The following is a 17,993-nucleotide window of genomic DNA, read 5'->3' as shown; positions in this document are numbered from 1 at the left end:
TAACAGAATTTGAGGAATAATGGGGTGTGTAAAGGATAGCACAAATAGGATGTGCAAATGATGCATTTAATGTATGGTTTTCAGATTTTACTAACCCACTGTGTGATTTTGTTTTAGACAATAAATTGGTCTTCCCCACCTAAGTTCTCGTCCACTACAATGTAATTTACTTAAACTATCTAAAAGTATTTATTTTTCTAAACAGCCCCCAAAAAGAGAGTGAACTGATAAATGAACACCGAAGTGACCAAAAGCGCTAGTATACGATGAACCATTCTCCTGAATAAGATGTTCAATGGAGAAAACAATTACGAATTTTGATAAGTATATATATATATAGTTTACAAGAATTATCTTGTCGATGTTTCACTGACGCAAGATTCGGAGTTGATTAATAATTGATTGAGATAAAAAAGTTATGGAAGGGGTACATCTATTTGGAAGACATTTAACGTAGGATGTTGCTCTGATTTGGATACGATTTCTACTTCAACAGGAATTACTATCAAATAAACACTAAGCTTAAGGCCTGAAGTTCCTGAGTTCGATCCCAGATGGGATTGTCGATATTCTTTGTACAGTGCTTACTGATTTTCAAAGGTTGTCTAATCAAGGTCAGTTCTTGATATCAACTACAAAATGGAAATGGTCACAAATTGATGATAATTAATGATGATCACGTTATCTACATTTTTAAATTTATTACTGAAGTCAGTAAAATATGAACTGTTAGAAATTGTGAATCGATGATACAAGAATACTGTATTCGCAACAAGGTGATGGAGAATATTTACATCTCAGAATGAGGAGTTTGGTGGTGTTGTGTTTTATCAGCAAGATAACTCAATCACGTAAAGCTTTCATTGGCCTTCTAGAGAATATTTCATTTTCCCCCCTAACACAGGAAACACACAAAAAAGTCCGATTTTTTCAGAAACCTGATACTCTAATCACATACGCACTAACCAGTAGACACATCAAAATCCGTCTAATCTGTAAAGCAGCAAGAAAAAGAAAAAACAACTGCAATATCAGGGGGAGAAAACACTTGGAATAAACATCCAAACAACAATCACACGAAAAACTGATAACATTTCAAGTGAACAGAATAAATCGTCAACCGACTATCGTAAAATTCTAATAAGTCGCAATATGCGCTGATGCTGATGTTTAGAAAGCTTCATACGAATAAATCATTCAATTAAGATATCACAACACGTTTCCAAGATCACTACCAAGTCTTCAGTTCAATAATACATCAAGAAAAGAAACATAATCACCAAATTAAATCAATAGACAAGTAATTACATCCTATAAGAATAAATCATCATCTTGATAAGAAAAGAATCAGTAGATTGTTTAGCTCTCTACTTCAAAAATACAACAAGAAAACAAAATGATGTAAGTGTAACGTTTAAAATATGTTAACATTAAAGATAAGAAGTTAATTTAAGAATTTCAATAGAATTCCTAGTACAGCAATCCTGACGAGTAACAACTACCATAAAATTTAGATTCAAGATTTCCTATCAATTTACTCTGACATACATATTAATTAACAAAGCTCATTGGTCATATTAAGTTCTGTCAAAAACAAAAACAAAAACAAATCTTTACTTCACTGAAACAATTCTGTTTGATGTTAAGTGTTATGTGAAATGGAGATTTTTTGTTGCTTAGCTGAGTAGATTGATCTACACTACACTATGGATAAATAATCATGCACTAAGGCAAACAAGTTGGTTAATTATTATTTTGTATTACTTCCAATCATTTATACATATGAATAACATAGTTTGATAATGAGATACAATTATCTGTTATAGTTATCTGATAATAAAATCTCTTTATACTTATTATAAACAGTAAACAATTTGTATCAATGTTTGTTTGTTTTGTTGAAGTATCCGGTTAATCTTTAACAAAACAGTGAAATTGAACATATCATTAATTATTTTAGATTGTTACCAAAATGTTTGTAGGACTAGATTTTCTTTTTTCTTTGAAAAGATTTCTTTTCATTTAAGAAAAAGTGTGAACTTTATTCGATCTTCATTTTATCTTTTTCTATCATGAATTATTGACCCGATTGAATTGTCTTTATTCTGAAATAATTAACAATTATTTATCATCCGAAGGGGTTTTGTAGAGATTGTAGTAATTTCAATAGTTGAGATCGTGAGTCTATTGAAGCTAGACTACTATGAAATACCTGGAAGCACTGGAAGGCTGTTTCGTCCCACTGTAGGACTCTTCAGAAGTGCACATCCACGACCCACTTCGCGGGATCTGAACCCAGGACCTATCAGAGGTTAAGCGCTTGCGCGCGAGACCGATTGTTATCTTAATTTTATTTAAACAATATTATAAATATAAATATGACAAGAAAGTATTTTTTTAAAGAAGAAAAAAAGGAGTGTTATTTTGAAAATCTACACTCGAAAGAGAACATCAAATAAAACAAATGAACATGAAACAAAATTAGTAAACAACTAGAAAATAATTGATATCTGGAAATAATCTAAATGAAGAATTGGTTGACTTAATGATTAAAGTATTACATTTTAAGCCATTAAATCGTAGATTCGAACTCAGTTCCATCTATTATGATTCAAGCAATTGAATAGTACCACTTGTTTTCATCATACTTAAATATATATATATATATATATATATATATATATATATATATATATATATATATATAAATCAGTATCTCGTAAATGAGTTAATAGTCAATAATTCTAGTTTGAATGAAATGGTTTTTTGTGATGATGATTTTAAATCGTAGGTGGTTTTACTATAGACTAGTTGATTTCATTCGAGGCATTACTGAAAATCAGGAAACATCTAACAGATGTCTCATTCTAGAATAAGAAGATTTAGTATTATGCACCCATAACCGCATCAAGAACAGAACCTTGGATCTTTAAAGTATAACCACTAGACTACTGAGTTATCATGTATTATTACAAATTTCCAGATTAAATCAAATTCATTACATTGAATATCACCCCTTAATGCCACTCTAGAGAGAACTGCTTCACATGTAATATGTCTTAACCTAATCAGTTACGATTCCTCATCAGAATTTCAGGAATTCATCTAGAATTAAATCACTAACAAGTCAATGTCTCCTTCATATTGAAGATGTTAAAGAAGTTTACAAATAAAAAAAGAAACTTATGATGCTTTTGTTAGTCTATATACGTCTATTAATAGATGTGAAAAGAAGGAATGAGATATATAAAACTGATTTACAATCAATCGACATGTAACTATATTTAGTTAAATAAACCATAAATACCATATATTAATAACAAATAAAAATATGTAACTGATATCTTTAACATTCTTATGAGTCAAAAGACAGATGAACGTTAAGAAAGACAAATTATGTGGAACAGAACCCATCAGAATATATCAATTATTAAGTATACTTCTTAAAACTATAATTAATCAATAACCATTTTACATCAATATCGTTTATGAAGTATTTGGAAATAATTTTGATAACATTAAATAGACATTTCAACGATCACTGAACCGTATAACAAAATTAATCGAAGTTAAAGTACTGTAAAGTATTCACATCTTCGAATAATGTTATGTTTACTTTTATGATTTCAAGTAATAGATCCTATTAAGAATTCTATTGAAAGATAACACATAACCGAGGAAGCCAAACTATGATAAGCAATCTGTCAGAATTGATCTTTTAATAATATTCACAAACTTTCTTCATATTCTATAGTTGTGAAAAATTCGACACTAATAAAAACTATTATAATTAATATAACCTTCGTAAATTCATGTCAGTGTTTAAATGTTAGCTATTCACAAATTAAATGTGATATATGAGATGGTGGAGAAGATTTGTAACTCAATAAGAACCAACCAACGTCGAGGTGTACAGAACAAGCTGTGAAACGCATATGGAGAAATTGGAACACTTCACCTCTACCTGAAGTTTGTGCTAATGATGTCGTGCAGAAGAACGATGAAACCTCCACGACCAAACCATCCAGCTTAGAGAATAAAACTCCATCAAAATTTGTACACAAACAGTTTACTAAATTTTTGGATTTAGTTCGTCTTAAAATTACAAAACATGTTTATTTTGCAATTTAGGCGACTCAATAAATTCTATTTAAGCATCCATCATAAACCAGTAAAGATTGGACAGTTACATTATCCTAGAATGAGATAGTTCACAAATTGGTGAGCACAACTTTATCACAAAGCAGGCAAAATATCTTAAAATAATCTAGCGAGAGTTTAACCTTTAAACTGTTGAGCTGGTATCATCCATTAGTTTATATACATAATCTTTAGTAATTGAATTCATGAGTTGATTTAAGCTAGATCACCAATGAAAATCTAGAAACACCAGACGGCCGTTTCGACCATATATAGGACTACTCAGCAGCGCGCATCCATGATCCCACAAACAGGACTCAAACATAGGACATTCGGCTTCGCGCGCGAACGATTAACATCTAAACCACCAAGCCGAGATCCAACCGTGTAAATGTCCAACTCCAATCAATCCATGGTCCTGCGCAATTCTACATCCAGTGTTTGATATGGATAACTGTCTCACACCCAACACTGGTCACGGCTTCTCACTAGAACTCCAGAAAATACATCTTAAAACCAGTCTTTAATTTGACAGTTTTGAGATCTTCAAGCTAGACAGTTTAATTCTGAAACTCTCATTGTCATTCTAGACAATATCTTTGGAGGCTGATTCATGTACAAGTGATTTTTTCTAATTACTTCACAAATATTATATCAGCTCATTTTAATAGCTTTATTTGTGTTTAACTATCATCATGGGTTTTTCCATCTTCATTTTCCTTAGCCTTATTCACACTGACTATCTTAATTGGTTTACCTCTATCCTTGTAATTAATTCGCAGTTCTGTTCGGATTCATAGACTGGATCAATATCAACTTGTGTACTGATTGTTTATTACTTTAAAATTCTTGTACTTTCTTCAGTTAATAATCGGATATTTCAAACAACGATAGAAAGAAAGAACAGTTCATAGAAGACACGAATCAGATTCTTCAAAAGCCTGATATGTTCTTCTATTAACGACAGTTAAATATTCATGACTACAAAGTTTAATGAACAGAAAATAGAGACTGATTTGCAATCAATTCTACTTGTAGTGAAAGTTCCAAATGAGAAATAACACATTAATATCATGAGTCGATCAATGTTAGACCACTGTTGAAAATCTGGAAGCACCAGACAGTTATTTAGTCCTAGTATGGGATTCCACATCAGTGCGTATCCTCCACGACCACCGAAGTCGGGAATCGAACACACGACCTTTCATCTCTCGAGCAAACACTTAACCTCTACACCATTGAGCTGACATTCATACTAGGACGAAACGGACGTACAATGCTCCCAGGTTTTTAATGTTTGTCTGACATTGGTCGACTCATGATTTCAAAAAAACTCAACAATCTCCACAATCTTATACTTACATATCAATATAATAAGAACAGTGAATAAAGTCACATGGTATTCGAAGTAATGGGTGCACATACAAGTTCCCAATATTGATATGAACATCAACATTGAGACGAAGATAGATGAGTCTTGTTGAGATGTCCCATATAGGCTGAAATAAGCCTCCTGAATCTCACCATACAGATTGTTAATATTCCAAAGTACAAAACATAGTCACAGTTTCAAACTAAACATACAATTTTGACTTGACTTTTTTTCTAGAACACTAAGATTAGTTGCATGTGTTTGAAACGGGAGATTAAAAGATAATAAATATAAGTCGGATAGTAAATGGAGTAAAACAAACTGTCGGTAAATAACCTGCACAAATTTGTAATGACTAATACGACTGATATTAGAATTACACTCATTTCATTCATTAGATAACTAGCAAAGTTTTATGTGTTAAAAGCTTGTTCACAGTTTTATGAATGTATTATACATTTAAGTCAAGAATCTTTATTAAAGTTTGACTGTGAGTGGGACTGAAGTTCAAGACCAAAATTTCCTATTCGGATGTGACAACATCACAGTATTAATGTTCAAATCGAGATTTGAGTCCAATAATCATTGTTTCAAACGCCATAAACTATCCACTAAGCTAATGACTTTAGATTATTACAGCTTAACACAAGAGGATTAACAAGATTTTATTTTAGTGAAAACAAATTTTAAGTAAAGAGGAAAAAAAAATTTTTTTCTTATTTTTAAAGAGATGGATATTAAATTTCAACTAAGGTTTATCACTGATAATGTTAAACACATAGAAACACGAAACAAATTTTTCACATTTCCAACTTGTCATTGAGTTGCTAACATGTTTATACAAACAAACAAGCAAACATCTAGTCAAGTAAGATCTAACTAACAAAAAAGTAAGTAGAACAATATGAAATAACATGATGTGCTGTTGTTGACCATGATAATGAAGACGACAATGCCAGGAACAAATTAAAAGCACACATGTACACAGAGCGTGTTTACAATTACACATGTTTCTTTTATAACTTTTATCTTTGTTTTTTTTATTAAGGTTTAACTTCTTTTAATAGGTTTAAAAGTGGATCGAATATGTCGTTTTATGTCGACATGATTGTTGTTGTTCTTCTATTCATCGTTTCTCGAATTCAGATTCTTTTCAATTTCTTACTATAAAAAGTTGAGTTGATTAACTCATATAAAACAAGCCTGAATAGGTCAGAGATAAACAACATAGACTGTGAAATTGGATAATGTAGGCCCAAATCTTAAAAGGGAATATTATATGTTCCCTGAAGATTACAAGTTTCAACACTAGCATCAAATTTAGACACAAGGTATTTTCATATCAAATGCCCATCAATCACTTTTTTAATGTTGATTATTATACTGAAATGATCAGCAGTGTAAAATGTGAGCAACTCTAAACAACTCTACGTGATTCAAGAGATTAGAAAACGAGTGATTGTACAAACCATTAGCTTTAAGTCTCAAATTTTATTCAAACAGTAGTGTGGTGTATGCTACTTATCTAGACAGATATAAGTAGTATGAAATGTCAATCGCAGGTGGAATGAATGTCAGAAGATTGAGAAGATTGAAATGAAGAGGACAGACAGCAATTGCAATACCAACGGAATTGAAGAAATCATGAAGAATGTAAATGACAACTCATGGAAGATGTGCAAATAATGTATTTAATGTATAGTTTTCATAATTTATGATAGTACTCTGTAATTCGATCCCCACCAAGTGGTTTGTTCACTACGGTATTAGTAAAATAATTATTAACTGAACTTACCTTTATTATTATACACATCTAAATAATTTGGTGCTGAGAAAATTGTAATTAAAGCAGGAAATCCAGTTTGTCGACTTTTTCTGTACATTCGATAACTAAAATTGGAGAAAACAAAAATAATGAAGGAGAAAAACAATTCAATCAAAATGACGATATTCAAACAGGTTCCTTTATTAAAGGATTGATAACGTGCATGTATTTTTTTTCAAAAAAATATTTTTAAAAAAGTGAAATATAGTTGAAACATGGATTATTTATGTCCAACTACCACCTACATCGACGCATAATATTTGTCAGTGATAGCAGTAAGTTGAAAGAATGCTAGAAGTGGATCAACTAAGACATAGAATCAACCAATGAAGTCATTAACAGTTAGATTGAGCCATGTTGGTAGTTGCAAACTATCTGGTCGAGGTCTACATGGCTATTACGATGGATAACTGGAAATAATGGTTGTTATGGTTTAATTATTGGTCGCGATGGAGTAGATCCACATACTTTTTGTTTTTACTCAGATATTGGGGTTTGAAAATTATCATAAACCCTTAATTTATTCTTTTCGAACCATCCTATAGATGCCTGACCTTTTTCAGTATCAAGAATATTATCAACACTTCCACTACTCTGACATTTATCTTGATAATGTTATTTCTCTGTACTGATACAGTATGGCAACTTGAACGGATTTAAATATGTGTCAGGTTCTATGTTCCATGTGACTGTTAAATGTGTCTGATCAATATTAAATCGTATCTTTCTAAATATAGATATGCATATTTTTTTCATATTCTAATTACTAAAGGTATATTTTTTCTTAAATTGTACAAAACGTCTTTATTATTATCGATGATACTAAAACATATCAACACAAAGACAATTTATAACATCAGAAGAGAATGAAGTATATGATATTAGCTAGAGCACCAATGAAAATCATTAAGAAATGAATACCTGTTTCGCCCTAATAAAAGACTTCTCAACAGTGCGCACCCACGGCCTAACCACGGAAAATCGAACCCAAAACCACCAATTAGGTATATACACTATTGGACGCTGGGAATAATGGTTTAGGCATTAGGAATTTGCACGTGAAACCGATCCTTCATGATTTTCGACAATGGTCTAGCTAAAACCAGTTCGTGATTTAACCTATGAAAAATACTACAATATCCATAAATCTCTTATGCTAATACAATAGATTTGCAAATATGTTTAATAATGATAGGTTGTACATTCACTTTGGGTTTCGCTTATATACTACAAACATTTAATGACAACCAATTTATGGTTTTTTAAATGATTTAAGTGAGAATTAATGTAAATACTTCAAAACAATTCATTAATTAGCATTATTCACTTCACACTATGTAATTAATGCCAATAAATTACAATAGATTATGCTAACAAATGATCAGTATCCCTTGAAGACGATTTATGCTAATAATAATAAGCATCATAAGTTTTGGTACTCTTACAACCACAAAAACATACATATTGACATAAAAAATTTGTTCAATTTATTAGCTAATGTAATTCACAATGAAACTTAACAACAAATGAATATGCACTACTGAGGAGTTCCATCGTCAAATATGATCAACCCATAACAAATATGACCTAAAAAGCCCTTCATCAGTTTCTCTTTACTGAAGTTTACATCATGGACTGGCTTTAATTAGATAACCAATGGAGACTATGAAGTATTGGATAGCTACTTTGTTCCTGGTATGGGACCCCTTAGGAGTGTATATCCACGACCCCATACATCGAAAACCGAACCCACAACTTTTATGTCTGGTGCCGGACAATTAATCTTTAAACCATTGAGTTAGCATCAAATGGAATAAAATAGCAGAACTATATAATAACTGTGTCAGAATTGAACAATCTGTGAGCAGAGAAAGGATCAACTATCCCCACAAACCCCCTGTAGAGTACTAGTTACACATTTCCAGGAATAATTACTGGAGTACTGGTGAAAAGCCATGAACACTGATGTTCAATTATATCAGGTATGAGGCCCAACAATGGTATTGGGAGGTGGTTGTACCAGACAGTACTTACTGAAGTTATACATGTAAATCATCGGATCCCAGCTCAGTGGTTTGGAGGTAAAGCGATCGCTCAGAGACATGACGGTCTCGGGTTTGATTCCCGAGTGTGGGTTTGTTGATGCGCACTGGTGGGGAGTCCCATACTAAAACAAAACAGATTTCTATTGTTTCTCAGTTTGCGGTGATTGTTTAACTAACATTTATTCAATAATTTTCGATCGTTCCTTCTTCACAGGATAGATACATTTTTATAAATAAAAGAATCCATCAACAATGCAGAAAAAATCACAAAAACCTTAAGTATAATAGTATAATAGTAAATTTGTTGGAAATATTACATTTATTGTAATTAAAGCTTTCATTTATCTACACAAAATGTTACAAAATTACGTCCTATTAGTCTTGGCATTCTTATAAACAATTTTAAAAAGACAACTGAAACCAAAGATTGTTTTTTTCTGCAAACGATAACGGAAGTTGGGAAACGTTTATTAATGCAGTGTATCTTGAAGTGCTACGATAAAAGCTAATAAATTATTGGCTACTCTATTACAATCGACTTTCATTATGAATTGTTTTCATCTAGGAAATTATTGTTGAAAAATAAAGAGCACTTGTAAGCTATTTCATCCTACCTTGGGACTCCTCACAAGAATAAACCTACAACCTGAAAGCATCTCAGACAATATGACACTATTCAACAAGAAAGTCACGAAAAATATAGTATATTTCAAACATTCTACGCGATTAACGTTTGAATTCAATTGTAACTTGGATCATAGAAAGGTATATATGAGAAATCTCAAACCATGATAAAACAGCTTTCTAATGTTTTCTGAAATTCCGACCACCATGAACATTAAAAGGTGATAAAACTGGTGATGGAGAAAAAACGTTACATCGACTAATGTAGTTCCGTGTTATGTATTACGTATTTCAATGTACCGCTTATTGTATATCAATATCCAATGTCAATTCACAAATAACTACATTAAAATTACTACTAAACGATAATTGACACCAGTACATGGAGTTAATGCCTACTGAACTAGGATGCAGACATTTACATCATAAGAGTCCGTAACATATGTGTAAGTGAGAACTTAAGTGGAAAGACCAATTTATTGTTTAGTGCGAAATTACAGTGCTTTCCTAAAATGTGAAAACCCTATATCAAATACATAATTTGCACAACTAACAGTTGTTTCTCACAAACTTCCTTGTCCCTTCATTCCAATTATTGTTGCAATTACTCTCTGTTGACATTCTTGTTCTCTTCAATCCGATCTTCTCAAACCTCTGCTGCCAGGAATTCCACTTGTGATCGGTATTACGTACTACTTATATCTGTCAACATAAGTAGCATACACCACATATATATACAAGGTATGATTAGAGAACTTAGTTGATATAGTTTGAAAGTGATTACAATACAGTGTATGTATTCAATTTTTACTTAACTCCATGCTTTGAAACATTTTCACTTATATTTTCCCTTGAAACTTATTACAGTCTCTACTACTATTAAACAGAAGTATCTTGAATTAAAAGTTTTATATTTCGGTAATACGGTAACTGAAAATCACCAAAATGTATCCTGTTAAAAAGATAATAAAAAAATTACCAAAAAAACTATTGAAAGTCTAAATATGAAAAGTGATCAACAGTTGCTTAACGAAAAGAAAGTCACAGAATGACTAAAAGGAATAAAGACGATTCTCAGTGATGACAACTTTCTTTATGAAGATATCATTTTCTGAAGACGTACAATCGTATTTATAGGTAGTTTTTTTATATAGGTGATAGTCCGCGGTAAAATAGTAGAGTCTTACAAAATTGTTAAAGACAGTCCAACTTATTCAATTATTTGAATGTGAAAGTCAAGGAATTAGTGTTGCACAATATAATCAAGATAATCGGGTCACATCCGACCACGTGAATCATAGTTCGAAATCCTCTACAAAGTAAGACGTACTGACTCTAAAAAAGGTTTGGATGAAAAACTTGTGCATAACGGAGAGTATACCTATTCTCCATTTCAAACCCGATTTCTGGGTACAAAAGAGTCATGTTCAATCCCTCATTTTCCTATGGCATTGTCTCAGCATCTCTTCGAATATTACAAATCGCAAGTACTGATTATTTCCTTACTCTTCACTTTCTACTTCGTAAAGCAGATAGTTATCTTCTGTTTTTGTTCTATAAATTATTACTTCTTCTTACTTCCAACACTATTACACAACTTTAGGTCTTAATGATTTCTGATTACCTTACCAAATGGTACAACTTCCATCCCTTCGATTTGTTCAATACTTGAAATCTTTTAATAATCTTGAATATATTATGTAATACCACTTCATAGTTTTTGACTATTTTTGACAATTTTGTAAAACTCCTCTGTTTTGCCGTAGACTATTACATGTATTTAAAAAATTACCTATAAACATTACGATTGTACAACTTCAGAAAATGATGTCAACGAAAAGAAAGCCACCTTCTCCGAAAATTGTCTTCATTCTTTCTTCTTAATTAGTTTAATGATAAAATGCTAAAAAACAAATCAACTAACCCGGCATCTTGTGCTTCATGAGCTCGTATAATAGACAGTAAATTATTAGCTTGTAAAAAATGACAACATGCATTAAAGCTGTAGAAATATGAACATCCACGAACTGTATTATGACTGAAATGTTCCGAATTTCTTTCTTGACCAAAATCTTCACATGGATCAGCCCATAATAAATCACACATTGCACCAAATGCTGGTGGTTCTTTAAATCGATCCAACTTTGAGAGAAAAAAAACAGTGAAAGTTATTGTATAAGATCTTCAAATTGTTGACACTATCATTAAATTGTACATAACTGCGATTGATTATGAAATGAATTTACACCATAGAGTAGCATTAGTTCTTTCAAAATTGACGGTACACTTTACTGTGGACAAGTACCAAGCAGTATAAAACTTGGGTTAAAAACGGTTTACTGACAACTAACATCAACCATCTAACATCTTAACATAGTGTACACAATATTGACTGTTACTTAGACTAGCAATAGTCACATTGCAACTTGATTGAAAAATGGACCATACAAACGTGATATTTGGTCACTACTGCTCAGTCAGTGATCAATTCATCGTAAAAGTGTGAATTTAAAAATTAGTTCAAATAAAACACTGACAGTGATCTACTGAATAAAGAAAAATACTCCAATCCCATTGACTAACGTTGAAATAGTTCTTATCGAAAAAATGGAAAAAAATTCCCTGCGTACATTTAATTCTCATTACAGATTAATTACCAGAAAAAGAGAGATGGAGAAAACAGTTTCAAACATATAACAGCAATAAAAAGTCGTCTTCCTCTAGTATGAGACTTCTCATCGACAATGTTCCAACAGTTTTGGTGAGATTAAACGGCATTACATTCTCTTTTTGTGCATGGAAATATTTCAGTATGATGACGATGTGTCATATCAGAGGCCAAAACAGCACCTCACACATATTATTTAACAAACAGGAATTATTTGCTTGCTATGATCAAATATTTCTCTAGATTTTTGGGCCATTCAAGTCGTCGCCTTTCCCAATCTATCTCATCTACACACACACTCAAACCTATGAATATAACAGTTTTGATGTTATGAAAAACTAAAAAAAAAGACGACGATCAATTAAAATCACTGAGTATCACTAAAACAGATTAATGGATGATAAATATATTTTCATAGTTTGCATTAGGGATTGATAATAGTTAGACCATCATCAAAAGCTAGAAAGCATTGGACAGCAGCTATTTCATCTCAATATGGAACACCTCAATAACAGTGTGCAACCACAATCTAACTGATTATCAAACTCAAGACACTCGTTATCTTACAATGATTTCCTAACCTTTGAATCAATAAATTAAGTCAGTTAATTTTCAACTAATCTATACGCTAAAGTAGATAACTATTCAACTTGTCAGTTATACCATGTATTTTCAAAATAAAATAGTTAGAAAGATGTAACAAAGTAAATAAGTACAAACAATAAGAGGACGAAAGAAAAGGAACACTACATTACCTTACGTATATCATTTAATGTATGCAATTCAGGCGATAGCCCACCATGTACGCATAGAAATTGTTGATTGATCAATGCAGCTAATGGTAAAAGATCAAATGCTTCCATACAAGCTTCATAAACATGTTCCGTACTCTTCATGATACCTAATATTGTTCAAGCACAAAAATGTATACATTTATGATATAGGAACCAGAAATAATGGTGATAATAATAATCACAATTATATTACTACTACCACTATATACGATATAAGTATAACGTTGATAGGAAAAAATAACAGATCAGTACAATGCATGTATATTTGTCAAGATTTACTCTTATTATGACTATTACTAGTATTAACATAATACTAATTGCATTGTGTAATACGATATACAGAAAAATTGATTATATATATATATATATATATATATATATATATATATATATATATATATATATATATATATATATATATACTTGGAAAAGTGTTGATAAGATCTATTAATTGTGATAAGTTGAACAATCGTATTGAAAGATTAGAACAACATTTATTATCAGTATGGAGATTTGTGGAGATTGATAGATGAATTCACAAGTCAATGTACGGTAAGCCACCGTTGAAAATCTGGAAGCATTAGACGGTCGTTTCGTCCATATATAGGGCTCCTCAGCAACGCGCATCCATGATCCCACAAACAGGACTCGAACTCAGGACATTTGGTTTCGCGCGCAAACGCTTATTATTTAAACCACCAAGCCGAGATCCAACCGTGTTAATGTCCAACTACAATCGATCCATGGTCTTGCGCGATTCTACATCCAATGTTTGAGGTGGATAACTGTCTCACACCCGACACGTATTGAACTCCACTGGTCATGGCTACTCACTAGAACTCCAGAAAACCCATCATGAAGTTAATCACTAGGGCATTATTTTCACTGACTCGTGAATTCAACTGTTAAAATGCTATAATCTCCATAAATCCCCATGGTGATAACAACTCTATCAGTTAATGGAAAAAGGTTTGTCTTATTTAAAACTACATTATAGAATAATTGAAAAATTATTTGTATGAAGAGGTGTTATGATGAGAAAAACAAAGGAAAATTGACAAACTGGATAACATTTTTAAGATATTTGTTCATTATGTGATATTACGAACAACTGGGTTATAACTTTTTTCTTATAACGCTAATCTTCAGTTTTTGTCTGATCTATAAACTATCGCTATATCTTATTCGATTCTCAAACTATTGATGTACTCTAGTCATAAGATTATTATTCTGATTTTCACCCTAAATGACCTGCTTTCGACATACATCGTATTCTTTTTTACTTTATTGTGCATCGCAATCTATATGGCCTTGTACTTAGCCATATAACCTTCGAGTGAACATAGCTACGCATCATTAGCTAGTTCAGTTACACCGTTTTTTCACTAGAGTTGTCTTATGTTCTCGCAAATCAATCAGCCTCCACTTAGTCGATTATTAGTCGACCATTAGGAAAATTTTTGATCGTGAGGCCAAATCGGTTACAACTGAAAGCACTCATTCAGTCTCACAGTCACAGAATTCAGTTCGACTATTTATTATATGGTCATATGTGTGTTAACTACATATCCTATTCATTATGTGTCTGATTTATTTTTGTCTGAATATAAATATTAGGTCACGCTTGATGAAATCGAGTTGGCTCACTCGCCTTCTCCACCGCCCGTTATTTCGTTTCACTTCACTTCGTTTCTCTGATCACCTGTCTGGATCAACAATCGTATGAAATATACATATTGGAAATCCATTCTCATATTTGGCTTATTTAACTCCGTTATTCACTAACGCAATTTAAGTCGATGATTATATACGAGGGTAGCCGGGATTTATATTTCGATAGTAATCACCATACAGTATAACTGGAATCAGATATAAGGCAGCTTAAAATTACATAGACTAGGGATAAGTAACAGAGAGCTCGATAGAAATCGATTAGTACCAAGGACCAGAGAAATAGATGAAAGGAGACCTTAATGAAGACCTCCAGTGACTTCTAAAATGATCTTGGGACAGTAAAGCTCGCTTTCAACTAATCGGAATGAAGATAATATGTAAAAAGTCGAAAAAAGGTTTCAGTTAGGATTTAGGATTGAAGTTGAGTTTGTGTTAGGATATTAACTAAGGCTTAGGATTAATGGTTAGGAACGGAGTGAGAAACTGTTAAGCACCCAGACGAACGAATACAGTTGTAATTCTTTGATTATAAATATCAAAACTCTATAAAACACAGGTTCTGTTCTTTATTCTTCTTAAGTTTACCAACACTGAGCATCTTCATAACCAAGATTTGGTAATTTACTTATTTATTAATTAGCTTTTAATAAGATAGAAGTTATCAGTCATTAAGCTTTAAAATTCATGCAAATTCCCAATAACCTCCATCTTAAAACTGATAAATTCATCGATAACGTATACGTTTTCCGACAAATATGGTATTAGTTACTACTACTCTTTGAAAAACCAGCGTAAGTTCAACACGTTTTCTTGGTTTAATATAGGCTTTATTCTCTAAAGAATTCAATAAAAGAATACAAAAACACTAATCACAATAATAATGATAATAATGATATCAATAAAACACTTACATTCTTGTCGGAATGTAAAATATTGTGTCAAATGACGACATTCATGATTACCACGTAGAAGAAACAGACTGCGTGGATATAGAATTTTCAAACTAAACAAGTAGATTACACACTAAAATATTAAAAAAACAGTAAACAAAGATTATTATTATTATTATGACCCGTTTTCTTTCTGTAATAATTTACACACAGGTAATACAAACTATGTTGAATATTTAAGAAAAAATAACTCATTTCATCACTGAAAATTCATATTAAATATCCATTTCAAAACGTCAAGTTATTCGACCTCAGTACACATGCATAAGTTGATAGTTGATACCTACTTAGCTATCCCATCAACTAAATATACAAAATGAGGTAAGCAGAACTGGATGGTTTAAATCTAAATAACTAAACAGGTAAAAGCTAAATATCACAACCACCAAATCACAAATTTTACAATTTTAATGTATATATATATATGAAACGGTAAAACGAGTAAATCTGAGATTAATAGGTCTATCTATACTTCCATAGATTAGTAATAATTCGAATCTCCTAACTACCAACTATAGCTTCTGTCTCAAAGTGATGGTTAAGGGTTGTATAATGTGGTCAGTCAAGTTATATTAGCTGGGAAACTTATCTCTTTAGATGATATCATGCCACACATGGTTATAAGATGAGAAGACTAAAAAATTGGGATCCGGGGCAAGGTCATACGACTGACAGTACTGGATCATGGTGGCAATAAGGCGTTTCATTCAGACAACTAGTATCTGAGGTAATTTTGCCATCTCACAAAGAGAATAAATAAAATGTCATATCTTAACTAGACCCACAGTTTTCCGTTACCCATGATAAGGATCTTAAAGTATGACCGTAACACATCTAGAACAACTAGCAAACAAAGGTTGTGTGTGAACAGCCTTAAGCAGTTATCCCCTATGAGCTACGGTCACACTCCTAGATTGTCGAGACCACTACTAACGCGGCCGCTTTCTGAGGTTTTTCAAGAAGTACTCTTCCATGATAAATGCGACCAATAAGTCACAACCGCCTACATACCTCTAAGAAAACTTAAAATAGTAGTTACTAGTAGAAAATTACATCATTATCAAAATGCTTTTAGCACAATAACAACAAATCAGAAGATTTAATGATTCAAATATTATTCATAATGACAAATATATTGCACACACACACACAGCTACAACAATTAGCTTAATCACATTCTCGATAATCAAGTTTGATTTAATATTATACAGCAATTTGTTTTTTTTCTTTTGCTCAATCAAGTAAAGATTAAACCTTACATAGCCAAGTAATTCTTTATGAACTACTCTGTTTAAGTTTTCTTTAACTACTGTTCACCTATACTTATATATACAACTGTGTCGGTGTTTAAACCAGATTTGCAGTTCCGCGATGTTCATTTGTTTATTATTCCTTGTTTCCTATATTATATAGTGTATGGAATTAAAATAATTAAAAACTAATTAGAATACCTTTAATGAGGTACAAATATATGGATTGTGATCTCATTAAATAGTCAGGTAATATTGATTAATAATGTTCAATATTGTGGTTGTTTACTGACTAAGCATCAATAAAAAGTTAAGTAGATAGTACCCATTCAACAATAATTATTATTTTAATTTAACCAATTTTTTTTTTAGAAACGAGAAAAAGAGTGCAAACATTTTAAATATCACAATCTTAAGTTGGATGAAAGTCTTTATTGTCATTCTAGACATTATCATCATTAACGATTACTTCATGCTGTTCAGAAAGCCAATGGAGGCTGTACGATTTAATCGACCAGCTCAGAAATCACGTCTCTTTAGTCCTAGTATGAATGTCAGCTCAATGGTGTAGAGGTTAAGTGTTTGCTCGAGAGATGAAAGGTCGTGTGTTCGATTCCCGACTTCGGTGGTCGTGGAGGATACGCACTGATG

The 17,993-nt window shown here is 31.8% G+C and overlaps 1 protein-coding gene across 1 annotated transcript in view; it reads right to left on the bottom strand.

Annotated features, from left to right (window-relative positions):
• Window positions 1-17,993, bottom strand: part of CANA14F (Serine/threonine-protein phosphatase 2B catalytic subunit 3) — a 90,902-nt gene that overhangs the window by 31,406 nt on the left and 41,503 nt on the right. The window contains exons 4-7 of the mRNA XM_051216761.1: window positions 16,054-16,165; window positions 13,430-13,575; window positions 11,931-12,148; window positions 7,308-7,402 (exon numbers count right to left, since the gene is read on the bottom strand). Of these exons, the coding sequence (XP_051065370.1) occupies window positions 7,308-7,402; window positions 11,931-12,148; window positions 13,430-13,575; window positions 16,054-16,165 (571 nt within the window). The remainder of the gene's footprint in view (window positions 1-7,307; window positions 7,403-11,930; window positions 12,149-13,429; window positions 13,576-16,053; window positions 16,166-17,993) is intronic.

Source organism: Schistosoma haematobium, chromosome 6 (genome assembly GCF_000699445.3).
Source record: "Schistosoma haematobium chromosome 6, whole genome shotgun sequence".
NCBI lineage: Eukaryota > Metazoa > Platyhelminthes > Trematoda > Strigeidida > Schistosomatidae > Schistosoma > Schistosoma haematobium.
This window is presented reverse-complemented; position numbering and strand designations above follow the sequence as displayed.